The sequence below is a fragment of the Chlamydotis macqueenii genome, chromosome 13, assembly GCF_036417535.1.
Source record: "Chlamydotis macqueenii isolate bChlMac1 chromosome 13, bChlMac1.mat, whole genome shotgun sequence".
Taxonomy (NCBI): domain Eukaryota; kingdom Metazoa; phylum Chordata; class Aves; order Otidiformes; family Otididae; genus Chlamydotis; species Chlamydotis macqueenii.
This window is the reverse complement of record NC_141568.1, coordinates 15,792,788-15,818,427: the sequence shown is the minus strand read 5'-3', so window position 1 is coordinate 15,818,427 and position 25,640 is coordinate 15,792,788. Positions and strand designations below refer to the sequence as shown.

The window sequence follows — 25,640 nt, the reverse complement described above, 5'->3', positions numbered from 1 at the left end:
GCGATCCTTCCCGTTTAGACTGCTGCTGTTCATGGAACAGGAGGTTAGCCTTAATATACTTCTGCCAAAAAATACTGCTGCTGTAAGGGAACTGGTGCCCATTTTACTGGCTGTTGCTGTGTCCTTTAACTCAGTTTTTCAAAGAATGTAGCCTACTAGTGTCTTAGCACTCTGGCAAAGAGACTTTTCTTTTAATATGCTGCAATAATTCTGATTTTTCTATAAGAAATATTTGGCATCTCTTCTCCAGATCTCAGGAAAAAAGCTCTGTCCTAGGCACAGCTCATGTTGCCACTAACACGTGAGCCCTGTCCTTAAAGGATTTCCGCTGATGCAAACTGAAGTGCTGGGAATTGCTGTATGGAAATGAATGTGCCTTGCTTATAATATGAGTGTCAGCACATGGGAATGTCTTTATGGGTTCAGGCCCACCTGTGGTCCTGTAGATCAGGTCTTTGTCTCCCCCATGGGACTTCTCCACGTGGCACTTAAATCTACAAAGAGCCTCCCACCAGCTTTCCAGACCTGGTTCCTGCTAGGAGCATCTGCCTGGCTCTTCCTCGCTCTGTGGAGCTGGAGGGATGCATCGCTGCTCTTCTGTGCTTCCCCTTTTGAGGAGAAGGGAGGATGGAAGTGGTGCCAGGTGGGTCCCTTTAGAGCAGGCACAGGGCAATACAGGAGTAAAAAGCCTTCCTTGTCATTCTCACTGTCTTTACTACCCGGAGTAGATCAGTTTGTGACCTCGGAGCAGACGGGTGTCAAGACCTTCTCTGTGTGCCCAAGTGTGATCTCGCTAATGTGTGTGATGCGAACTTGGCAGCAATGCAGGACTGGCCAGTGCAGTGAGGTGCTGCTGTAAAGAGAAAAGTGAGTATCATCGAGTTCCTGCGTTCTCCATAAAGCAATCAGTGACAACTCAGGGTAATGTTCCAGGGAGAAAGTGGGTTTTGAGGAGGGAGCTGGCCAGAGAGCAGCGCTTCACATTACAATGGTGGGAACTGTGGGTGTCTGTCATTCCCGGAAATATGCTCAAGTGCCCTTTTTCCACCAGGGAATTAAGAAGTTATGCAGACTCAGCCTAGTTTCATTAATGGATTTAAAACAGGTTTTGGCAGAAGGCAGCCAAGCACATCAGGAATGGAACAGAAAATATTCTTCTTGAGTCCAAGAGCCTGGAAACTGCCTCTCACACCATCTAAAGCAAGTGACAAATGCTGCTCTTGTTGTAATCTGAAATCTTTCTTTTCTCCCTCCCCCGCATCCATCGTGTGCGTGAGTGTATAGGCTATTTATTAGTGAATTTAAAGCCACAGGCACAGAACTATTGTGGAATCACCCTAGGACTCCTGCAGTGGAGGAGGAATGTGTTGCACTGAAAGGTACTTACCAAAGCAGCTGAATTCAGTTTCTTGATTGCCTTGGCTACAGCTCCAGGTAGTTATTCCTATTACTTCCTTTTAACCCTTGTTTCTTCTGCAGTCTGATCTGCGTTTTTGACAGGCGATTATCATCGCTGAAAGAGCTGACAGCTCTGGTAGTCTCAAGTGCTGCAGAAGTCCTGACGCTACTTGTAATGCACACAGGTTGTCTTTGAATATTTGGGAAGAAAGGCTGTAGAAAACTTGCACAGTGTGAGGCTTGTCTGTGCTGGTGCAAGCGGGAGTGCTGAGGGTTGCTCTGTCAGGGCAGGACCCATCTTAGTCCCAGAGCACCCCTAAGATGACAGGGTGTCTTGGCCCTCAATGGGGAGCACGTCTGGTCGTGAATTCTGGAGCAAAGGGAGGACAACGACAACTGGACAACTTCTCCTGTAGGAGTGAATACCTTCCTCCTGTGCTGTGAGACTGTAGTGATGCTCAGACCGGTTGCTCAGGATGTCTCCGTTAAGCCATCTTCAAAGTTGGGATAACTCTGCTGCAGTACTTTGAGACCTGTTGATGGGAAGAATATTCCACCATGATGGATCATAGGAGTCCTGGTGGAAAGCCCCACATACGAGGTTTGAACACCTAGCAAATCCTAGGATGAAATTAATTCCACGAAAGGCCCTATTTTTAACCTCTTAACACACAAATTTATTTGTGGTTGCAGTTGCAGTTTGGCAGGGTCCTGCCTCTTGCAACAGGGGTCACTACTTCCCTACAGCGCTGGAGCTGGTTAATCTTATTTTTACTAAGCTGCAAATGTTGTTTTTCTAACGTGCTGTGGCTCTGCTGGCATCCCCACCCTTAGACTCCATCTGTACACTTCAAAATAGTAGGAGGAAGAGGGCAGAGAAAGAACAAAGGCTCATAATACGAATGGAAGGAAACTGGGGAATTTCAGGAGGAAATAGTGAGAAATACAAAAAGATCCAGCTGCACTGAATGCATGGGGCATGAGTGCATAGGGATGCTTTCTGCTTGGTATTCAGAGCTCAGGACCTGCATTGTGGAGCTGAACTTTCCTTTGAGTCAGTGACCTATTCAGACACCTAACAATGTCCATTATATACAGTCAGCTTGTTTATGCCCGGTGCTGGGCTTTCTTACCTTTTTTCGTGCACACTAAAACAATATCCTACTTGCAAAGTGGCCAGGCCAAGCTAGATTTTGCTGTGCAAGTGCTTGACCATCAGCTTTCAGCAAGCGTCGTGTTACTTAAAGATTTAAGAACACAAGGTCTGATGGCAAGATGCTCAAGGAGAACATCTGATGATGAAAACACTGTCCTTGGTTGACTGCTAGCAAATGTCTCTTTTCTTTGAAGGATAGTGGGGGGGGCGGGGAAGGGATAGCAAGAGGTGGTCCCTGCCTCTCTGGAGCTGTGGTGAAGCTGAGGGAAGTCCAGCACAGTAAGTCCAGAGGTAAGCACTGATGCTCGGTGGCAGCATGGGACCAGCCTGCCAGTGATGCTCATGCGTCGCTGCAGGGCGAGAGCAGCAGAGGGGCGAAACCCAGGGAGCTGGGGGAGCGAACTCCTCTGCTGTGGAGAGAAAATTGGTGCTCCTGCAGCCTGCATCCGTGCTGCAGAATAGGTGGGGCTCTCAGCCCACGTCAGAGCTCCACTTAGGTTTGTGCTACAGCTGCAGAGAAACCAGCTGGCCCAGGTTTAACATACGAGGGGATCCCGAGAGGCTTTGTAAGCTCTCTGTGGAGTTTGGGGCAGCAGCTGCAGAAGCACCTAGGCATGCTCCGCAGCAGAGATATCCTCTGCGACCTTGGGCAGCCCAAGGTTTTGGCTCTGTTATGTGGAAACAGCTCCCACCTCCTCTACAAGAAACAAGGCGAGTTGTTGTCGGATCACGTGGGGGCTCTGATTAACGTGAAAGCCAAAGTCCAGCGTTCGGGTTAGAAGGAATTGTGTACCATAGGACTTGACCTTTGCCTGTAGTTTTCTGTGCGAGGACGTCATTTCGAGTTGAGGGAGGTGCTCTGTAACCCAGCCCACCAAGAAGCAACTGTCAGCAGTGTTTGAAAGAGCTGGAGCTAGAAATAAAGTGTACGTCTTGTGGTGAGAGCAATGTAGGCACTGGAGCAAGTCTGTGCAGGCAATGGTGCTTTCTCCTCCTATTTAAAGAGAAAAAGCAATTTGGCAACTTGCTTGTTCTGTCTTACACCCTTGTTTTACTACCGCTCAGTCAGTTAGAGCCGCTTAGCAGCTTTTAAGATGTTTCTTTAAGGGGCAAAGATGAATTCTATGCATTCAGGGCAACATCTGTCATCGTTTGGAGCAGAAGCTGTAGTTAACGCGATACCTGGAGTGTGTGGGAGACCTCCAGTTCCTTATGGCTCCTGTGCCATCACTTCTCGGAGAACAGAGCTGGCTGTAAAAGGTGAAGAACATGGTTCAGCACCACTGCCCTACATCTAGAGAAATCAAGCGGTGCGTCTTTGAAGCCTCGAACGTGTGTGCGGCACATGGCACACGAGCAGTGTTTTTATTCATGTTTGCTCTCAGGAAATTGTGTTGCTTTGTAAGCTGAGCCCTTTCAAGTGTCTTAAGTTTGGCACCCCGAAAGCTGGGGTTTAGCAGGCACTTCTGGAAGATGTCAGCCTGAGCTGTATTTTTCTGGCTCAGATCCTTGCAGTAAGAACTGAGAAATGGAGCATTTAAATAAAGAAGAAAAAAAAAAAGCTACAGTGCAGCTAGATAATGTCAATCTTGTCGTTGCTTTTAATATTCATTGCCAGGCACAGCAATCAAACTTTGTCAGTTTTAAGTTAAGCAACCCTTAGTCCTAGTCAGCTTCTGTCTGTGTACATGAAAGGGATGACTGAGCCCACAGCTGCTAAAAGCATCTCTCCATTACTTATATTTCACTAGGTATTTAAAGATTAGGTCAGGCATAGAGGATGAAAGGGTTTTTTTTCTTTATCTTTTAATAAGAAACTTGTATTTGCAGATATGAAAAAGACCAAAGACTGACGCGTCTAACATGCTGCTCTTCCCTGCTGGTTCCTCCGAGTGGGGTGGGGGTAGGGGAGCATGTGGAGATCCTACAGGGAATAAAACCGTGTCCCTCTCGGTCTGCTGCTTACCACAGCCCTGCCCTAGTTCCCAAAATTGATGGGTAAGGATGAGTCGTGCTGGAGTTCTCATGACATAGCCTTGCTTGCAATGCAGGAGACCGCGCAGTGTACGTGGGAATTAAATATATTGGGCTTTGTATGCTGTAAACATGAGCAACGAAGGGGAGGATGGTCTCTTTGTGCATGTAACATGAGAAGCTTTGAAAGATTCCTGTAGTCACTTGCTTTGGCTGTCTCCACAATCAAACCCTTGCTGGGGAGAGGATGTCTTCATTAGCTGTGTGGTGCTCCAGCCCTTCAATCAGAAGATAACCATCCCTGAATTCTCCAGAAAATAATCTCACAAAATCAGGGAGGACCAGATCCATGTTGTCCTAAAGAGAAAGAAAAGAGGGAAAAAAAAAAAAGAGTAGGGAGAATAGTTTGGAGAAGGGCTTCCAGCTGTTTTATATTTTAAAATATGGGAAGAAGGGAGAAAGGCATGAATCCCAGTGTAAAACAAACCCAGCAGCTTTCATGTCCCCTTCAAGGCAGACACATGTGGCAGGAACAAAGATGTTCTCCTCGCTGTAGCCGCATGATCATAGAAATGAGTAGCGTACAGATTGCGTTCACACCAGCGTGTGCTCTGGAGAAGGGTGTGAACAGTTCCCACACAACCTTCTAAGAGCAGCCTGAAACTGTATTTAACCTCCTTCTGCCAGCCGTTCGTCTTCACGCTGGCAGGTTGAAACAAGTGGCGGAGTTGCTTCAAGGGAATTTGCCGGTGAGCTGGTTGTGTGTGGCAAAACAGACTTAACTGATGTCTTGGGATGCTTGCTTTGTTAATAGCTTAGCTGGACACGGAAATCTCTGACTTGATGAGCAGTAGCCTCGGGGATGTGCAGGGGAGCTGAGTACGTTCTGTATCTCCAGATGCACGTGATGTGGGCGAGGAGGACACCGGGAGATTCAGCCCAAACTAAGGCAGCGTGTCTGCACGGTGGAGAGCGGTCGAAGTGCCAAGCAGCCCAGGCACAGCGCTGCTTTGGGCACGCAGAGTGAACCTCTGCAGCTAAAAGTGCCCTTTGTTATTTGTCTGATTTTTCAGTTGGATTGTATGCTACCTGTATGTAGAGCTTTGCTGTGCAGTGGAATGCCAGTAACTCAGCTGCGTGCCTAATCCAGATCAGGGATTTTCCTTGCTGTGCCTTGATTCCTTTGCTTTTTTAGCTTAGCCAGTTGTAACAGCCTCAGACCTAAAGACAAGAAGTGCAGGGTGAAGAGGAGGTGATCCTGCTAGCCGGGTGTAGCTAGGAGCCAGTACACATCAGCTCCTCAGCCCTGCCTCCGAGTTTGCTGCGAGACTTCATCTCTCCGTACCGCTGTTCTCTCCCCGAAGTCCCAGGGTGTGCCTCATTCACACCCGTGGAGGGCTGAAGGGTTGTGTCTGTCCTCTTCTCAAGTGCAGCATCATTCCTTGTGATGGTTTAACCCTGAGAGTTAATACCTCCAGCTCACCTTTCCTGGTATAAACTATCATCACCTGTAACTTGGGTCCCTCTGCTCCTATGTTTGCGCCCCAGCAGTCCTTTGTTCCTCCTGAGTTTGAAAGAAGTGCTTGGTGCTTTACACCTTCATCTCAACCAAATGTGCAAGGTTAGGAAGCCAGCAGGAAAATTCTGCCTGAACTTGTAAAGCAGAGAAACCAGGTAAAACAAACACTTGCCGTCTGAAGTGGTTACTTGGGACTGTACCGACACAGGTTTTTCCATCTGCTCTGTTCTCTACGGAGCTGAACGCAGCAGGGTCTGTTCAGGTAAGCATCACCTCACCTGGGAGATGTTCCTGTAGGATTTCACTATGAGAGAGAAGAAAACCGAAGGGTTTTTTTTGTTCATAACATAAGAATCCTACTTCTAAGCTGTGCCCTTAGGCACATATTTAAATGGCAAGAGCTGTCAGTTTTTCTTCCATCTGAATTTATTCTTGTTGCCGCATTCAAGCGAGGGTATATTGCGAAAAATGACTGTCTCTAGTGGCAGCTTCACTCTGCAGCCTTTTGCCATTCAGAATTGGCCTTGTTTAGCTCTGCTGCTGAAAAAGGGTGTTCAGGCGGGCTTGCTTTGCTTTTGTTACCTCTGCGCAGAGTCAGTGTGGCAATTGTAAGAGGGGAAAGTAAGCTTTGAGTTCTCCTTGCACGTTGTCACTCGGCTGGCTATCGGATGTTTGCGGTAACCCACAAGCTAGGAGGAACCCTACTTTGACATGCAGACCCTTTCGTATTTGCTTCTCTGCTCTGTCCAGAATTGTTTGTGTTGCATCAAAGGAGCATTTTTCTGAAATCTCTGGAGTTTCTGTTCTGTTGATGCTGCTGTGCTGGTCTTGACAGCTTTCATACCCTGCTTTTGCTGCTTCTCGGAGCCTTGCACTAGTAACCCTGTTTTTCTGCAGCATGACATTGCACTGCACCTCATCCAGCACAGAGGGTTTTAGAGGGTCATTGATGCAGTCCATGGTCACAACATGGTCATTCAGAGGACATGGACAGCTTAAGCCTTTCGTCTCCCTGCTGAAACTTAAAAAAGGGGCTCTGAAGAGCACTAATTCGGTAGCATAAATCTTTCCATCAGACTCCCTGGGCTGGGCTGTGGGACAGCAGCTCTCCTCTGCTATTAACCAGCCAGCACAAGCCTCTGGTTGAAAATCCTGAGTCCCCCAGTGTTGTATTTGATTGATTGTGGGAGAGGGGGACACTAGCTTTGAATGAACCTCTGAGTCTTAAAATATTTGGCCAATTTTCCTCCTAATGCTCAAGTGCTGGAGGGAAGCAATCAGGTAAGAACCTCAGCTTTCGAGCAGGGAAAAGAAAGTTTCTGTCTCTCATGGCTGAAGGGAGAGGACAGCCACTCTGGCTGGCTTAACCTAATACTTAGAAACTAGGAGACACATTAATACTGTTTCTGATTTTCTTATTTTTCTGCAATGTCTAGCTTTTGAGCTAACCTCGACTGGAGGGGGTGCGGAGGCTGACTCACGGCTTTTGAACACTGGGGTTGGCAGCTCTAGAGAAGAGCTCCTATGTGCTCCTGGTTATGCTGATGTCCGCGTGCCTGTGAAATCTGGGCGTGTGCTCTGGTTTGCAGCGCCGCTTGTTACCAACGTGCGGCTGGATGGAGGAGGCCTGCCCTCATCTGTCGTTTGGCTGGTGCTAATACATCAACACTACGCAAATCTGCCTGGAGTTAGCAGTTTCCTCCTCCCAGATGTATCCCAGTGCGTATGGGGTTTAGGTATTCGGGTGCGCAAGGGGAGTTGCTGTGAGGATTGTAATTCACCCTGGTTTAATTATGTGCTCAGAGACAAGGCTTTGCATTGAGAAAGTTGGGGGTTGTCTTTTGGCTTCTGAGTCCATTCTAGTCCATCCTAGTCCCCTCTAGTCTAAAAAAAAAAAAATTTTATTATCAGAAATGTTACCGCCTGGTTGAGATGAAACTGCTGGGTGACTTTTAGATGCATCCCAGTCTTGCCAGTTAACAATGAACTGAAAGAGTGGATCAGCTAGCTTGATTTAATAGCAGAAACAGAGGAAAGCTGATGGTGGTGCTTTTTTTTTTTTTTTTTTTTTTCTTTTCTGTCTGCAGTGATCTTGAGCTCAGAAGAGCACATCTCTGTTAATTGACTATTAAACGAGATTGCTTGCTGAGGTGCACTGTCTTGCCATTTCAATCCTTTAAGGAATAAGTCTCTGATCAGCTGCACACAGGGCTCTTAAATATAATCTGCCTAATGACTTCAGGGCTTTGACCTTCTGGTATTAAGGTGCCAATGTTTTGGGTTGCAAACCAAGCCTTTAGGGTGAGGGGCTGAGTAGGGATGGGGTTTTTTTCTGAAATGGTAATGTTCCAAACAACAAAGGCTGCTTTTTAATCTCAAAGTGAGACTTGGAAGCAGCACAGAGTCAATCTAGAGATAAGTCTCTTTTAGCTCAAGATTTCTAGGATTGCACACATGTTACCGCACGCCTGGACCACCGGTTAGACACCTACCTGGCCACGGATCCTTTGTCCCAGTTGCTGTGCATGCAAATAATGGGTGTTTGTGAGTGTTTACTCAGTTTGGAAAAAAATCTGAGCCCTGAGGGATTCAAGCTTCCTTTTGTGTTATGAAACAGGGCATGCTGAGAGCCAGCTACAGCAACGCTCACGTCGCAAAGATGCCGTTTGCCGGCACAGATTCTGCAGGCTCTGGGAGGGTTTTGGAGCCGATGCACTCGGTGTTTGAGGAAGGACGCTTAGTCCCGTGGCTTAGCGAGGATTCCCACTGCCATTTTAAAGAGCTCCGCTGACAGACTCCAGAGGGAATCCCAACCCAGGCCTGAAAGACAGCAGCAGCTTGGGGTCGGAGTCAGAAAGGGCTGGGCGAAAGGAGGGGCTAGCTGCAGAGACAGGCTTGCTTTTTCCCCTCTTCAAACCCTGCTCTGTTTTATTCGGCTGGGCCAGCCCCTGGCACCGTCCTCTGCAAGCGGGGATGCGAGGGAGGAATGCTCCTTGTCCTGGGAGGCTCAGGGAGTGTGCAGATTATTTGGATGCTTTCTGGTTCCCTTCTCCCCCACCCCAGCTGGTTGATAGACATCGTCCTAAAGCCTTAATGTTGCATGGCGATTGATGCAGCGGGCGAGGAACGGGAAGGGGGACAAGACTCACACTTGCTCTGCTGCTTTAGAGTAAATGCTGCAGGAGCAGTTGGTTCATTGCCGATATTAAACCTGGATGAGAGGAGAGGAGGGAGAATGTGGCTAATGCAGAACACCTGCCTCTGACAAATGCCCCGGCCACTAGAGACCCCACAGAAATTGTGTAAATCACAAGCAGGTTTTCAGCCTTCCCAGAAATGTGCACTGCTAAATGCTAACATCCAGTGGCCTAAATTACTGCTCCGGCAGATTAATCTATAAACTGAGGTGGGCTTTGAACAGCCATCGGAGAACAGTACACGGTATCAAGTTCAGTGCTCTCTGTCTCTTGTTATTCTGGCCTGACAAATAACGTGGCCTCTTGTTTGCGTTGCATAAATATTTTGTAGGAAGGCCGTTTAAATGGAGTCTTTTTGACTCTGTGTATCTCTAGGAGAGAGGGCTTCTGCATGCAGCTACACTGCGAAGTGGGAGACTGGGTAATGAGCGGTGCCGAGAGCCTCAGAATGCAGCCTGCTTTTTTCCCTGCCTATCTCTTCCTTCCTTGCTCCAGACACTTGTAATCAGAGAATATTGAAGATCTGTTGTATTGCTCATAATAAAACCTCAAAGCAAGGATCGGCCGTGGGAGCAGTGTATTCCTGCTGTAACCTGAAGTGAAAGCAAAGCTGCTCTGCACTGCACGTCCCGCTGAGATGAGTCAAGCTGCCACCTCTTTCGAAGGTGACATTACAGGATGTCTGTCTGCAGACTTTGGCCTTTTATTTGGGAGGGGAGAGGAGGGAGGCAGTTTCCTTTGCAGCAGCAAGAGCAAAATAGACTTTTATTAAAGCTTAAATTCTGCAGCTGCTGGCTAAGTTAAAAAAAGAAGTGCTGGCACTCGGTCCTCCTGGAGATGAGCCTTTTCCAGCTCTCTGCCATGACCCAGGGATGTGAGCCATCCCTTCTGGTCTTTTTTCCTTTGTGCCGCTTCCTTGGATGAGAATAACGGGAGAGTTTCTTCCCTTGGCAAAGCTTTACCCTGCTTGGCCTTTTCTGCTCGTAGGGGTGGTTTAGGTTGGGAATGGAAGGATGAGAGTCTCAGAAGGAGAAGTGCTGTAGCAGAGACATCCTGGAGGGGGCTGTCACTTTTTATTGGGTGTAAATTGACTCCTCAAATCTCTGATTCTAGACCCTGAAGAGAACTAGAAATTCAAAAGCCAAGAGATAAGAGAAGGAGGAACAACTTTGTGTAGGATACAATAAACATCTCCACCAAGGTGCACGTGTGGCTCGGCGGAGCGCTGCTAGGGATCGGAGGGCAGGCCTGCTGAAACACCAGATTACAGTCCAGATACGGACAAGAACACTTTATCCAAATACTGCTGTGATTGAGGCAGATAAGGGAATTTTTTTGTTCCTGCAGGAAGTTTCCAGTTTCACGCTGGTCTCCTGGGATGTTCAGCGTGACCTCTCTGCTATTTGCAGAGAGCCCAGTGCTGGCACTGGAGAGCGCTGTAGCCTGGTTTGCAGTCACGGGGGATGCACAGCACCTGGCTGCTCCAGCTTCCTGATGAGCACAGGCTGGTTTGGGTGGACTTCAGTAAAGTGAAGTGTTCTCCCTGCTTCACCCCTGTTATCCCTACCTCTCTGCTCCCTCCATATGTCTTTTTCTCCCCCTTTGCTAACAGTAGCCTCTGAAATGCATCAGAATTCTTTGCAGGCAGATTCTCCACTGCAAACCACTGGAAGCCACCAAATGTTTTGGAGCAGCTTGAGGCATCTGGTGGGACAGGAGAGGAGTCTGAATACACTTGTGACTGGGTGCTTAGCATCATTTGGCACGCTGCGGTACCTGTGTCAGCGTATCCTGAGGCAGCTCCTGGGCAGAGCGTGGTAGCCTTGATCCTTGATGCAGTTGTCACAGATGAAGTCAAAGAGAAGGAGGGGTTGTGCTATGGGTGAGACTCAATCTCATCTCTCTCTTGCTGAGCAATCTTCTCCAGGAACTGAGAGCACGCAGGGTAGTGGAGGACCTGTCTCTAGCAGTGTGGGTCGTTGGGTAATGCTTGCTGTGAAGGCTTTCACTAGTCCTCATCTGGGAGTGTCCCCAAGACAGGTGTTGGTGGGGAAACAGGATCTGAAGCAAAGAGAGAAACTTGTGCCAGGAGATCTGATTTGTAGCTAAAAAAAAACCCAAAAGAAACCAAACCAGCTAGAGAGGTGACAAAATTTAGAGGATTGCTCAACAGGTCAGGTCAGAGGGAATTTAGGTGGCCTGAGGCAGATCACAGAAACAGCTGAAAATCTGGCTGGGTAGAGACATGGAAAAGAAGCATAGCCAAGAAAAGTCTTGAATTGCCATGGCAAGGTGCAAAGAGCAGGGATTTCATAGGTTTGTTGCTTGAAGGTTGGAAGCGGCTGCTTGGGCTCCCAGTTTGAGCTCCTGCCTTCACTGGGATCATGGCATTTCCTTGAGAGCTCCCTGTGAGCGCTTGTGGTTGAACTACAGCCTGCATTTTTGAAAGAGGCATCCACTTACAATGGAAAGACTTACAGTTTGGGATCCACCACATCCTTTGGGAAGCCGTTCCCATGGTTAATGCGTTTACCGCGTAACTGTTACAGTTCCCTGAAGAAGTTTGCATCCTCAGCTGGCAGCCTGCCTACCTTGCTCAGCACTGCTGCATAGCTCTCTGCCTCCTGAGACAAAAGTCTTGCTACAAAGGGACTGAGTGACCTGCCCGGAGTCGTGCACGCTGTGTAGGAGAGCCAAGGACCTGAACCTGTTCCCTCCTACCAGGAGTATGGGAGCAAGCTTTCTGAAGCATTTGTCTGTTCATTCATCAGCAGCCCGCTGATCTTGTCTCCTCTCTGGATGATGTATGCCTTGCTGTTTTGCCCTCAGCAGCTGGTAGGTCACGCAGGATTTGAGAAGCAGCTCTGGCATCGTACCAAGCAGAGGCTGTGGGACGCTCACCAGTGAATTCCAGAGATGATGTGTCATGAAAACCCCGGCCCTGCCACCCCTCTCTGCACGGGGCTGCTGGAGGTAGTGGGAGCCGTGCCGGGTTGCGGTCCCCACGTTCAGCGAGAACTGCGGCTTCCGAGCGGCTTTTGGTAGCTGCAAAATCTGTTTGGGAGCCTCCTGCTTTGCGTGGGCGGAAGGGAAGCCTTGCTCTTACCCCTCTGCCTGGCTCCAGCTGGGAAGTGACAACTGAGCTTGTGGCTGGGAGAAATCAGCTGTTTCCATCTTCTTCCTCTGGGGATTTGCAATCTATTTCCAGTGAGGTGGGTCCCTGGGAAGAGGAAGGGCAGCTCTTTTAAGTGGCTGCTGCCAAAGCTGGAAGGCACTCAGGGGTAGCCTTGCCAGCCTCAGGCATTTGAAACACTTCAGTCAAACCCTGGAAAAAAAAACGTGGGATAATCTTAGTTTCTCCTCTTGCATGCATTTTGGGCTCTCTGCTCTGTCCTCTGGCTCGTTGCTGAGCTTTTTTCTGCAGCCACCAGCCTTAGAAAGTTGTAGTTGGGAAGAAAAGCGCATCCTTTCATCAGTTAACTTTTTACCGACTGCTTTCTTGTGGTTTGGACTTTAGGTTTTATATGGCAAACACCTTTTAAGCTTTTGGGGTATTTCCCTCCTTTCCTTACCCCCTGAAATACGCTCTTTGATCTGGATTACTTGACCAGCTCTTCAGCTGTGACGGAACAGTTTCGGGGAAGGGAAGGTGATTATGATGGATACCCCGTTGATGTTTTCCTTCCCCAAAGCAATTAAATGTGATCAAACCTTCATTCCTGTTTTATGGCTGCTTGTAGCTGTGCCCAAATGTTTATTGTCCCCCATAGTCCCACGTGCTGCCAGGCCAGTCTTTCCACTGGAAGATAATATATTATATCCGTGCTATTTATTAACTTGCATGATGCTGCAAAGCACCGGCTCCGCTGGGCTCTGGTTTGTGGCTGGTTGTAGCAGCGTGTTTGTGTTCGGGAGCCCTTGGCTCCTTTGCCCTGACTTGGTTTCCTGGGAACTTTCTCCTGTCCGAGACTGCCGAGCTTTGCAAACATTTCCCAGTGGAAGGCGGTGTATTTGGCTTGATCAGAACTATTCTTAAAGCTGTCAGATTAATTGCTGGGGGAGGAGGGAGGGGGGTCCATCCCTAATTCTGTCCTGGCTTTCTCATCTCGTTTCCCGCAAAGCCTGGCGTTGATCTGGTACAGTGGGAAGCTAATGGGGACTAAATGCTGGGGGTCGGAGGGGGACGCGCTGGGGGTTGTTTTGTCAAGGCTCGGGTGGTTGGGGCGTTAGATGTCCTTGCGTGGCACACTGCACTGTGAAGAGCAACCTGGGAGCCGCACCAGCTGCTCTGCCGTCAGCGCTCATTCACTTTGAAATCCCTTTAGCGCTGGAACAATTCCATTAGCAGCACTGCTTAGGCGTGATTTGGAGTGGTTTCTCTGCCGGTTAAAACCGAGTCTGTGCACCAGTGCTCGTCGCAACCAAGACATTCCCCACGTACCTCAGGGCCGCTTGCAACTGAAATCCTGAACAAAAGATCTGCTGTTAGACAAAGGAGGAAGGAGTGAGCCTCTGAAGAGAGGAAGAATTTCTCCTCTGTTTGCCAGCATTTTTTTTCTAACTATTCTTTTTTTTAAGGATTGGTCACCAATTAATCCGTGTCATTTTGCAGACAAAGCTGTCAACGTTCTTAAGGTTGCACGGTGAAATAACTTCAGTGCTGTTGGTTCTAGCAGCTCTGAATGTTCTCAAACAAATGCCTTTTAAGATAAAAATGGTCTGTGCTTGGTCCCAGCCCAGAGCTGTGGTCGTTATTGTTTTATTTGAAATGTCTCAACTGAAACCAGTGAAGTCAGTGAGAGCTGCAAGTGTTTGAAAGTCAAGTCACACTTATTTCCATGGCTAAATATGGGCGTAACACAGGGTGTTACTCCGAAATGCTCCGGCGTATGACCCAAGCCGTAGCCCAGCAAGCATACTCTGTGCCACAGCTACCGACCTGCAGTAGGTGCTGGCAGCTTTCAGGTCATCAGCCCGTTAGATGTGGCTGATGGCTTGATGAGCATCGTGCCTCCTCACGTATTTCTTCCTCTTGCCCGCTGTTGGTGCGTGAGATGCCTCGCAGCCCCGCAGGAGCGTAAGCTTGCTGGCAGGGTGTCTCTGTATGCGTTTTTGCTGATTTCTGCGCATTGGATCAGAAGGGAGAATAGCGGGGCACCTCCTCCCCCCCCCCCCCCCCCCCCCCCGCATACATGTACGCAGTGCGGACAGTTACACTTTAGAAAAGGCGTTTCTTGCCACTTCCTAGTGCCGGCACTAAGATACCAAGTTAAATGGAGCCCACCGCCTTGGAGTGGGGTACATGTATTGGTCCTGTGCCGATGTAGCAAAATCCATCTGAAACTGGCGTATTTATTATCCCAAAACATTTATGGAACTTAAAAGCAACGCAAAATGTATATGAAGAGCGTGGATAATATTTTTCAATTTAAAAAATACATGCAAGCAGTGCTGTGCAGGTTCAAATTAGTCCGTGTGGGAACAGTTTTGGGAGTTCTGGGGCATGCATGTGGTCCTTCCATGGCAGGAGCAGATCTGTTTTGTATTGCCTGGATGCCCTGCGTGGAGGAGAGCTCACGTGAGGAGTTGCTGCAGCTTCCAGCTGGGAAGGGGCAACTCCGTCAGCATTTGGCCGCAGCCGCAGCGCTGTGCTGAGTTATCGGGGGTGTAGCCTTGGCTGCAGACCAGGCCCCGAGTTACAGGTCCCTGCCTGCCAGCCAAGCATCAGACAGGGCTGGTTAGCGCTGGGTTGGAATCGTTAACGTCTTCATAGTATCAAAAGTCATTTGAATGCTACAGCTCTTTCAATTAAGCTCCTGTTGAGCTCCATACGCAGAAATTGTAACGTAATTGGCTGGCCCACTGCAAATGCATTAGGAGAGTCTGCTCCTGAAACAGCCTCCGTCTGTGCTCCGGGCTGGAGAGGAGCCAGAGCGAGCCGTGGTCTCCGCACAATGTCATACTGATCAGGAGGGTGTGAGATTTTGTTTTTTGCTAAAATTGTTCTGCCAGTACAGCCTGGAGGGCAGCTGCAGTTATACTGGTACAGAGGGGCCTTATGCCGCTCTGAATTGTCCCCGGCTGCGGGGGCAGGCGGTGACGCTGCTGGAGGTACCTTTATTCTGCAGTAACAACCCGTGCGCGGCGTGCACTGCCCAGCTCCACAACTGCAACTTTATTTTGTTGACAACCACCCCATAGCAACTCGGTCTCGGAGGCCCAAGGAAAATATTGTGCTTCCTCTGGCTGTTAGGAAGCAGGTTCTCCATGGCAGCAGCCCCTTCACAAAGGGTTCGGTCCTGCGCAGGAAACCCCGGTCCGTTCCCTAATGAGCCCTTCCTGCTGATAAGGGGACCTGTGGGTCAGGGGCTCTGCCTGAGGCAGCCAGCTCCCCAATAACTGATGTGCTGCTTAATGAGTGCGTAAAATGAGGCTCCAGCCCTTCCTTCTCCACCAGGTCCTCCAGAGAGGCGGGTGCAGAGCTCTGGATGCTGTGAGATGGGACCTGCTTGAGGAAAGGCCAGCTCCAGCTGAGCTGTGCACCTGTCCCTGCTCAGAGAATTCACATCTCTGTGTACATGGAGACCCAACTCTGGTTTTATTCCTGTATTCATTTGTGCCATATTACTGTGTATTTATGCTTGGAGTGTTCCTGAGTGTAGGGAGCAGACTGGAGAACGAGGTGGTACCGTATCTGTGCTGTCCTGTTTTGGAGCAAGGCAACTCTTAGGTCTGTTTCTCCAGCCCTGCACTTTGGAAAGGCCTGTCAGGCCCGATTCATGGCATGGAGATGGGCATAAAGTGTTTATATATCTTGGAGAGTGCGCCAGAAAGGAAGTCAGTAATAGGGATCTCCGCTGGCACGATGCTCTGCAAGCCCCTTCACCACTTGCCACGTTGGTTTTGCTGTTTGTAAGCTGGTACCGTGACACTGATTTCCCTCGTGGAGGTGGGGTGCAGCCTGCCAGAGCGAAGCAGCATTGCGCAACTGGTAAAGTCCCACAGAGACTCGCTGCGCTGGATTAATAACAAATCCAGCCGTAAACCAGCAAGTGGAACACCAGAGCGTTGCCCTTTGGTGGGCCGTTGCGCACTGCTGCTGGGAGGTGAGAGTGACATGTTTTTTTCTGTGGCAAATCTCTGTTCCCCACAAACTGTATTTAGACACAAATACATCCACCATCAGCTGTGCCTGTGGCAAGCTCAGCACTGCCTGCAGCAATCCTTACCAAGCAGCATCACACGTGCGTTTAGTCTGTCACATCCACCCTTGCCTCTCCATGCTGATGGAAACCACGTCCTCTCAGCCAGGCTTCGATGCTGGGCTGCCGGGGTGTAGCAGTCCGGCTGTCCTTGCCTGCCAGTGCCTTTTATCTCCATCTTAAACTTTTTTCCCTGTAGACCTTGGCTGTAGGAAGACAGGCAGGTGTGTGGGAAGGAAAGCGATCACTCTCGCTTCTTGAGGGGTTACACCTCCTCTTCCATATGTGTCCAGCACGTTGCTTATTTTAACTACAGTTGTGCTTTGTGCTGTGATCCTGGATTGCATCCTCAGCACAGCAGAGTCGGTGTCAAAGACTTCCTACAAACGGAGAGGAGCTGTGCGCGTCACTGTTCATGTAGGGGACTTCACCGTGAGGCTGTCCTGAGATCTCAGGGGTATGGGGTGACATCAGAAACTGAGCCCCAGAAGCCCACCTGGGTTTAGCTCTTCAGATTTTACTGGCTTGCATCGCGACAGCAGCGATGGCAGAGCAACTTGGGGTTGAACAAAAGCCCGAGAGGAGTTAACTCGTGCTGTCTGCTGCAGTTAAAACCCACGTTTCCTTGTTGTTGTAAGTGCTGCTGTAAGTCCCGCTGCTGTCAGACCCGCCACCTTCTGCAGGGGTAATTGTACCTGTAATTTGCACTGGGAGCTGCTGACGGCTCCTCTCAGCGAAGCCCTCCGTGCAGCAGATGCGGGTTTGCCTCAGCCTGTTGGCGGGGTTGCAGGCAGGTAATTGCATTTTGCGTCTGTTGCTGCCTTTGGATGTAGCTGCCTGCTCCACTGTGCCCCGTGGCACCGCCAAGCGGGTTTTGGCCCAGTGAGGGCTGCTTTCCACGCATGTCGCTCTTCAGAGTGCAAGAGGCTTTATCATCCTCGCTACAAAGAGGCGGGTTTATAACCCTGCTCCAGAAATCGCTGCTACTCCTAGAGCGTTTCAGGCAGGCTCGGTTTACGCGTGCTTTAGGCTGTAAGTGCTGAGTATCTGCTACCAGCTCAGCAGGCAGAGCGTGTGGACAGGCACCGTACCTGAGCTGGCAGCGAGCTCCTCGGGCAGCGCTGCCCTGGCCAAGCAGTGGGAACGGGGCGCTCCTCTCCTGCCAGCTCGCCCGCGTTTGCTCAGTCCTGGGCACCACCATCCGAACGGGATCAGCACCGCCCTGCCAGCCCTCTAGCAGCATCCACCCTGCCTTTTATCTTCGTTTCCTCCTCGCTTGCTTTGCTTTTTCCACCTGGGATTTAAATGTTTGTTTGTTTGACATGGGGGAGGCTTTCTTGTTTGTTTTTTTAAATACCTGTTGTGACAGGCAGGGCTGAGAAGGAGCTGGGCTGCTCTCCACATCCATCCGAGTGCCTGTTCGGGAAACAATGCCAAATCGGGGGGAGGGCGAAAAATGCGGGTAGGTTTGGCCTAGGAGATTTTTCTGTCTTTGACAGGAAAGAGCTGGTCAGTTTTAGGGTCTGAAGAGGAAAACCTGTTTTATCGTTCTGGGGAAGTTCCTGCAAGCTGGCAATACGGGGCAGCATCATTCTGCTGCTGCCTGCTCCGTCCAGCCAGACCACCCTGACCCTGAGGAGCAATGGCACCGCGCTTCCCTCCCTGCCGCGTGCCCATCTTCCTCCCCACCGGCATTTTCACTCCGCTGTCGAGGAGGACGGGCTGGGAGTGAACAGCAGAGCTGGCACTGGGACCACCAGCCAGGTCTCTGCACGCATCCTCCTTGTCCAGCGTCTCTCACGCACCCGCGCGTGTTGTTGTTTGAAGGGAGGACAGCGGGGCGGGTGATCTATGGTGCGCTGGGCAGGAATCTTCCACTTTATTAAAATGAAAGCATTTACTGGCTGCATCGGTTGCCCAGCTGTGGTTAGTTTGTATGAGAACCATTTCCTGCCGTTAAGGAAACTATTCAGCTTTACAGCAGTTCATGGCAGGCATAGATATTGCTATTTATGAAACCTTCTTCTCTTTGCTGAGCAGCAAAGTTTCTCACCTGTGTCCCTGCCACCGAAGGGCTTGGGGTGACAGGAGCAGAGCTGCCATCACTGCATATCGCAGGCTCCAGTGGGGAAGGGAGCTGGGTGGGAGAGGGGCTGCAGGAGAGCCAGGACTTGATGATGAACGTGGTGTTTTCAGGGCTGCGTGGCCTGAGATGCCACCTTTCTGCACCCAGTGAGGTGAACGTGCTGGTATCCTGTTCTGATAGCAGGATCTGACACACTATCAGATCAGCGGGTAGCCAGCAGGGAAGCGGTTTGTGTTACGGCTTACGTTTGAGTTGGGTTCTTCTGCTTGAAGATCTGCGAAGCCGTTCAGCCATGCTGAAGGACCTGTGAGCGGATGCCTCCTGCTTGTCCTCTTCTGCCAGGCTGCGTAAGCACCCTTGCGCATTGCAACGGTCTCATTGTCTAACAAAAAATATTCAACCTGGCTCTGAACCTTCCTTGAGAGTGGATTTTTTTAGGTTCTAGGTGTAACCTGCCTTTTTATGATAAGTGATAAGGTGATTTCTTCAATAATCTGTGTACAAAGGCTGCGGCAGGAGGTATGGGTTCTTCCCTGGCCTCACAAGATTTCCTTCTGATGGAATCATCTCATCTCTGTGAGTCCAGATTTATTTCTGCAAAAAGAAAGGCTGCTCTGCAGTGCCTCGTGGAGAGTCACCAGATGTTCTGGCTGTGTGCTGGAAGGTGACAGAGTGGCTAGCACCAAATCATCTCCGCTCTGGGAGGTGCAAAAGCCTGCGATGAGGCCAGAGAAGATGTCCTGTTCTGTTATCTTGTCTCCTCCACCACGTAGCCGCAGGGTGTGCTGGATGCCTTGGTAGAATCAGCATCATCTGAAAAAATGTGCTGCTTGGTCCAAGTCTTGCAGCAGCCGCTTTGTCACAAGATCCTCGTTGGCAAAACAAGTCATTAGCCACTGTTTAACGGGGGCTCAGGGGGCTGGATTTCATTAAGCGGGGCGGAACAAGCGTCTTGCTTGTGATTCATGTCCATCAGTGACTGTCCTCTTAAGTGCGTTTACTCGCAGTATTTCCCCAAAACGTGAGCTAACAAGAAGGGGGGTGGGGGAGTGTTGGGGTGTTAGCTGAGCAACAGTAACATCCTATTTTGTGGTCAGCGTTTGCTTCTTGCTAATTGAGCCCTTCTTAAAAGTATTGTTAGAAAACAGAAGTAGGACCTTCCTGCTACAGAAGTTGTTGTTATCCACAACAAGGAGGATGATACAAGGCAGATGGAGAAGCAGCGCAGGGTTTGCGGTCTGTGCGCTCCCGTGGAGCCAGCAGAAACGGAGCAAGCAGAGGGTTTGTGATCCCCGAGGGTGGAGGTCAGGCTGGAGCTGGGAGTGCTGCTGGCTCCTTGATGCACGGATGAGCAGGTGTCCTTTGGGCAGCCTTGGTTTTTGGAGTCAGCGTGAACTGCCACGGCTCCTTGTGCAGTCTGACCTGCTGGTGCCTGCCTGCCTCTGGCCACCAGCTTGGTCTTGTTTGGCCAACTGGTGCTGGTTCAAGCTGCTGAATTGTCTCTGCTGGTATTTCACAAAGACGGGAGGTACTTTCCCCAGTGTTACTCCTCAACAGCTGCAACATGGGTGGTGCGAACAGGAGAGCCTGGTTTGCAAAGACATCCCAGCTCCTCTGTGTCGAGGGAAACGCGAGGGCAGACAGGAGGAACAGCGCAGGACTAGTGCAAAGCTCTGCCTTTGGGTAGCAGTGATGGTCTGCACGGATCGAGGAAGGAAATAACCGGCTTGGCGGCAGCGGAGCAGACAGAAATCTCAGTGAATCACAGGCTCGACATGAGTCAACACTGTCACACGGTTGTGAAAAAGGCACACGTCGTAGGAGACCGTGTAAGGAGTTGCATGCTTCGCAAGGCATCTGAAGTATTCCCGCTGTTCCCGGTGCCGGTAAAGCCGCGGCTGGAGCCCTTTCTTTCCCGTTTTGGATGCTGCATTTTGAGGAAGATGTGGGCCAATAGCAGAGAGTCCAGGGAGAGTGGCAAGAGTGGTCAGAGGGCTGGAAACAGTGAGGAATGAGAAAAGCTTGAAAGGACCTGGGATTGTTTAGTCTAGGAAAGAGCAAGCTGAGCAGGGGGAGAGATAGCAAAAGCTTTCGAAGACGTAAAAGGCTGCTGCGAAAAGTGAGGGAATGATCTGTTCTTAGTAGCTACTAGGAAGAAGATAAGTCATAGGCTGAGCAAGGAAATTTAGTCACTGGGGAAAACTGACATAAGTGAAAGGCTGATGGAGTACCAAAACCTCTCTGTGTGTGGGGCTGGCGTCAGGAGGCCTTCCCAGCACCCGTCTCCGGGTGGGAGGGAGAGGAGCTCGTCTTGCCTTGGCTGGCGGGATGCGCTAGGAGACCGTTGTAGCCCTGTTTTCCTGCTGCTTGAAGATTATTTTCTAAAGCTTGTGATGGAGTCTGCCTCTTTGGAGGCAGGCACGTATTTCCTGGATGCTGCCAACCTTCATGTTAGAAGACAGCAGGGATTACGTGTGACGGTGACACTTTATCGTTGGTGTAGCAGCAATTCTCCATGGCCCTGGCCGGGCTGCAGGCTCGCACTGGGATGGGAGGAAGCCGCATTGTTAAGGATGGGAATACAGAGCCAGTTTGCCTACGGTGGGCCAGCAAGGGAGCCCTTGGCTTGCTTGTCCCTGTGTGTGACCGTGCTGGGTGACGTACAGGCACGGTCCGTGTCCTGAAGACATTAGATGGGTGCAAGGGAATCCCTTCGCCAAGGCAGGGCTTGCCAGCACCCTAATTTGCCGGTTCAGGGGCTGATTTGGGCTGTGCTTTTCAGTTGTGGAGAGTAAGAGCCTGTCTTTGTGTCCTAAATAGGCGATTGTCCTGGTTCTCATCCCCGGGATCCATTATGTCTTAGCAAATTGCTTTCTCTCTTTTAAATGCCTTGGTGATTAAAGATGCCACAGCAGATACCCTTAATGAGTACAAAAAGGGTAATAATTCCTCTTGTTGGCACTGAATGCAATTAATCAGGCCCCTTTACTTGCTTTTTAAACAGATGAGGCATTTAAGGCCAAGCAAGTTTTTAATTGGACTTTAATGTCTCTCATTTACTTCATTTTGGCACAAGCATAGGAATTCCCACCCCCAGGTTTGCTGTTGGATTTATTCAGGGCGATGAAAGGCTCAGCGCAGAGTGAAGACTCAGCAGCAGACTCGAACATGTCCTTCAGCCTGTGTCTGGCCCCGTCTCGTTGCCTGGCCCAGGCTTGGTCCTGCTGCAAACAGCGCAGAATTGTCTGGGCAGAAGCAGAGCCAGGTCGTCCAGCCCAGGGTTCGTCTCCAGGATGGGGCTGACACCGGATATTGGCAGTATTTTGGAGTAGTCATCGAAACGAGGGTGCAGCACAGCCTGCCCTGCTTTCTTAGGTTCCCTTACCTCAAAGAGATCGTTGGCTTACAAGTATTTTTGTGAGTATCTGGAAGCCCTTGATGGAGATCCGTGTTCCTAACCTAGACTCTGTAGCTTTAAACACGGGGTGAATTGTATCCTTTAAGGGATGTTCCTGAGATCCATGGCCAAGAGGAGACACAGAGGCCTTGAGCACTGTTACAGATGACTGTGTGCGTGCAGACATTGTTAATTTATGCCAGGAATTACCATGGGAGAGAAGATGCGTGATGAGCGACCTTCATCCGGCCTGCAGCCCCCGTTCCCCACTGTGAAGCCAGCGCTGCCTCTGCTTCCACCTCTGGCCACGAACCGTCTTGCCTTGTTCCCTTCCCTGGTGTATATCCTCCACTGTGGTTTGGGGATGGCAGCTGCCTGTCAGCATGTCCCAGGCTGTGTTTCGTGTGGCAGCCCGGCCTGGCTGATTGGTCCTTGTCCCAGCTCAGCTCTTCCCCACCAGCAACTGGCAGCCCGCGGTTTGGCAGCAAAGCCATCAATCTCAGCGTGTGCGAGCCTGCCTCTGAGCCTGCTTGTCACTCTGCAGGGCAGGCGTTGCTCTTACACCCAGGATTGATCCTGAAGTGGCTTGAGGTGGGTTTTCCAGGTGCACGCTGTGTCTTTCACAGAGTCAGGCCTGTCTGTGTTACAGGGGCTGTGGGCTCCCACCCACGGAAGAGTTGGCCGGTGCAGGTGAGCTGTGAGTGCCCTTGGACAGGTGAGACGGCTCTTAGGCCATTGGGCTTCTTTGCCCCAAAAACCATTTAGGAGACATCTGGGGACAAGGGACAAGACCCTCCGTTTCTGCATCCCTGCTTCTCCTGCTTCAAAGGCAGGAGAAAGGGTAGGCACGAGGAAAGTTAAGTATATTCAGAGAAATGTGTTACTGAGTACCTTGTGTCAATTTAAACACCTTCTGCCTGCCGGGCCAGGGGGAGAGGAGCGTTGCCAGCTGGATCAGCCATAGCGCTTCTCTAGATCTGTCTCAGAGCATCTAAGTCCAGTGTTAAAACCCCAGACCTCCCAGTGCAGCACAAGGCACTGCCGTGCACGAATGCCAGGCTCTGCTCAGTCCAGGCGGCTGCTCAGCAATCAGTGCCACGGGGGACGCTTACCCAATGTTTGGTTTGGTTTTGCCTTTCTTACTTCTCATATCTCCTCTCCTCCCACTCCCTCTCAACTTAAACGCACATCTGATACCAGGTTTGGTGATTGCGCAAGGCTCGTGTGTAGCCCTGGATAGCCGGATGTGGAAAGCCAATCTCTTAAATTTTATCTTTTGCTGAGAATATCTTTGCACATTTTGCCCCCTCGCACCGTTCTGTGTCCCAGCAGAGTGAAAAGCGCTGGCTGTCGGCACGTGCCCCAGCGGTGGGCAGGGGCTGAAAGAAGGAAGAGGACATTTCTGCTCCTCTGGCTGGGCATTTAGGAGGAGCGGGCAGTTTTGCCTTGTGGCTGTGGAGCCTGCCAAGATGCCCTCAATCCAGGGTTTGTAGCCCAAATATATCTGTCAGGAAGCTGCGATCCCAGGTGGCTATGGCCAGCCATTCTTGCATTGAGAATCTTCTGGCTGAGACTTACAAAGATGTCATTTTCTTTGATTTAATTCCATATAAACTGCGGAATTATTTTCCTTTAGAGGCTTGCAAATTATGGAAGCATAAACCATGCTAATGATCCGATAAGGACAGCTTTGGATACGTTCCCAAGAACGGCTACCCCGGGCAGGACTGTGCTTGGAGAGCACTGATGGAGAGCAGTCTGCCACGCTCACCTGGCTGCCTTCCTCCCGCCCCTCCTCCTCAAATTCCTCCATCTCTCAGGAACGAGAATAATTTCCTCTCCGGCTTCTTGCAGAGGCAAAGGCCCTGCAGGCCTGAAGTTATCTCTGGAATGTGTGTAAACACGGAGTTCAATGGGATGCTGTTTGCCCCCCTCTCCTGGGTGGGTTGAAGAAGGGTTAATACGAGTTTGTTTTACGGGTTCCTAGCCCTGAGAATTGTCTTCCTCCACGAGTGACCCGGCTGACCCGAGTGGCTGTGTGTGCGTTTCCCAGCGGAAAGGGGAAAATCGGGGGCCCCGCCACACGGGTGGGATTTTGGTCCTCTAAGAACAGGGAGATGAAAGACCAAGGTGGTCTTCCTGCTAAATGAGGACGTGGGAGACGGCGCGGGATGGCGGTGCACGTGCACTGGGACTCCACGTGTTGCGTGCTGGTGTCACTGATGGGATGTAGGCAATCCTTGGACAGAAACAGATGTGCCATCAGGAGAAGGGTGGGGGTTACACGTGGTTCTGGTGCCCCCATCTTCAAAGAGCGTTGAAACGTAAGCAGGGGGACAAAAACCTTATAAATAATGTACCGTCTGGGACAAAATGCATTTCCATGAGAGGCATAAAGAGCTCCATTCGTTTGTCAAAAAAATAAAATTCAGATGTAAGTTAGTTACGATGTACAAGTACGTTACTGATGAGACCTGCCTGGGCACAGGAGTACTCTTGGATTTAAAATAAGAAACGGCAACCAGCACCTAAAGCTAGACCAAATCAAGTTGGTACCAACAAAATGGTTAATTCCTAGATGTGTTGTCAGCGCTGGTGACGCACTGGGGCTGGATCCCTTCCAGAAAACAACACTTTAAACGGAAGACAAAGAACTGGGCTTAGCACGGAGGTGATCAGTGGAATGGCTTGGCCTGGTATATACAAGGGGTCAAACTAGATGATTTAATGATCTCTTTTGGCCTGAAAGCTTTCTGTTCTCTCAAGAAGATAAATGAAAAAGCCCTTTCACAAAAAGCGAGCACTTGAGATACGTATGTAATGAACTCTCCTGCTTCCAGGGGAACAGCGGAGCAGGATCTGCGGGAAGCGTGACCTTGCTCCCTGCAGGCTGCCTGAAGTTGGTGGCCATCTGTTTAGTGGAGGTGGATCACCACCATCAAGGCCACCACCCTCACGTGTGACGTTTCTCAGCTCTGTTTTTAATTGCTAATTGACGCGGTCTCCCTGCATTTGAGTAACGTTTGCTCCCTTATCTCCGCCAGGGTGAAAAGGCCAAGCGGCATGAGCAGCCTCCTGGGGAAGATTGGCTCCAAAAAGCAGAAGATGAGCACACTGGAGAAATCTAAACTGGACTGGGAGAACTTCAAGGAGGAGGAGGGGATTGTGGAGGAGCTGGCGATCCATAACCGAGGGAAAGACGGGTAAGAGGGACTTTACCTAGTAGTAGCCCAGCATTTCCCACCACTTCCTTGATGTGTAGGAGCCCCTCGGTTTTACAGAGAGTTCAGCAAATCCATGGGATTTCTTAAGGATTTATTCTAGGGACACGTAAAGCCAGTAGCTGCTCGAGGTATCGCAGGGAGACAGGTAAGTTTGCAGGCACCTATTGCTCTCTGCTAACGACCTTGTGAGTTCTTCAAGTCCAGCTAAAGTAGAGTCTGGCTGTGCTAGTGGCACAGATGCAGCGTGAACCGGTCTAATGCAGCACTCCCATGAGGAAACACTATTGCCTTTGCCCTGTTTCCTTTTTTTTTTTTTTTTTAAAAAAAAAAGGTCTCAAATTGGGAGGTATGTTTTTTGTTATGTTCTTCAAATGACATATTCCAGCTGCGCCTGTCCTCCCTCCTCCTGCGTAAAGAGGTATGCAAACCCAGAACAGCTGGCAAGGTGTGTTAAAGATTATGGCAGCGCTGGGCGTTGATTGTGTGC

At 50.2% G+C, this 25,640-nt stretch overlaps 1 protein-coding gene across 1 annotated transcript in view; it reads left to right on the top strand.

The window, feature by feature from the left end:
- Nucleotides 1-25,640, top strand: part of CFDP1 (chromatin remodeling protein CFDP1) — a 65,600-nt gene that overhangs the window by 34,320 nt on the left and 5,640 nt on the right. Inside the window, exon 6 of the mRNA XM_086758019.1 lies at nucleotides 24,974-25,132. Within this exon, the coding sequence (XP_086614145.1) occupies nucleotides 24,974-25,132 (159 nt within the window). The remainder of the gene's footprint in view (nucleotides 1-24,973; nucleotides 25,133-25,640) is intronic.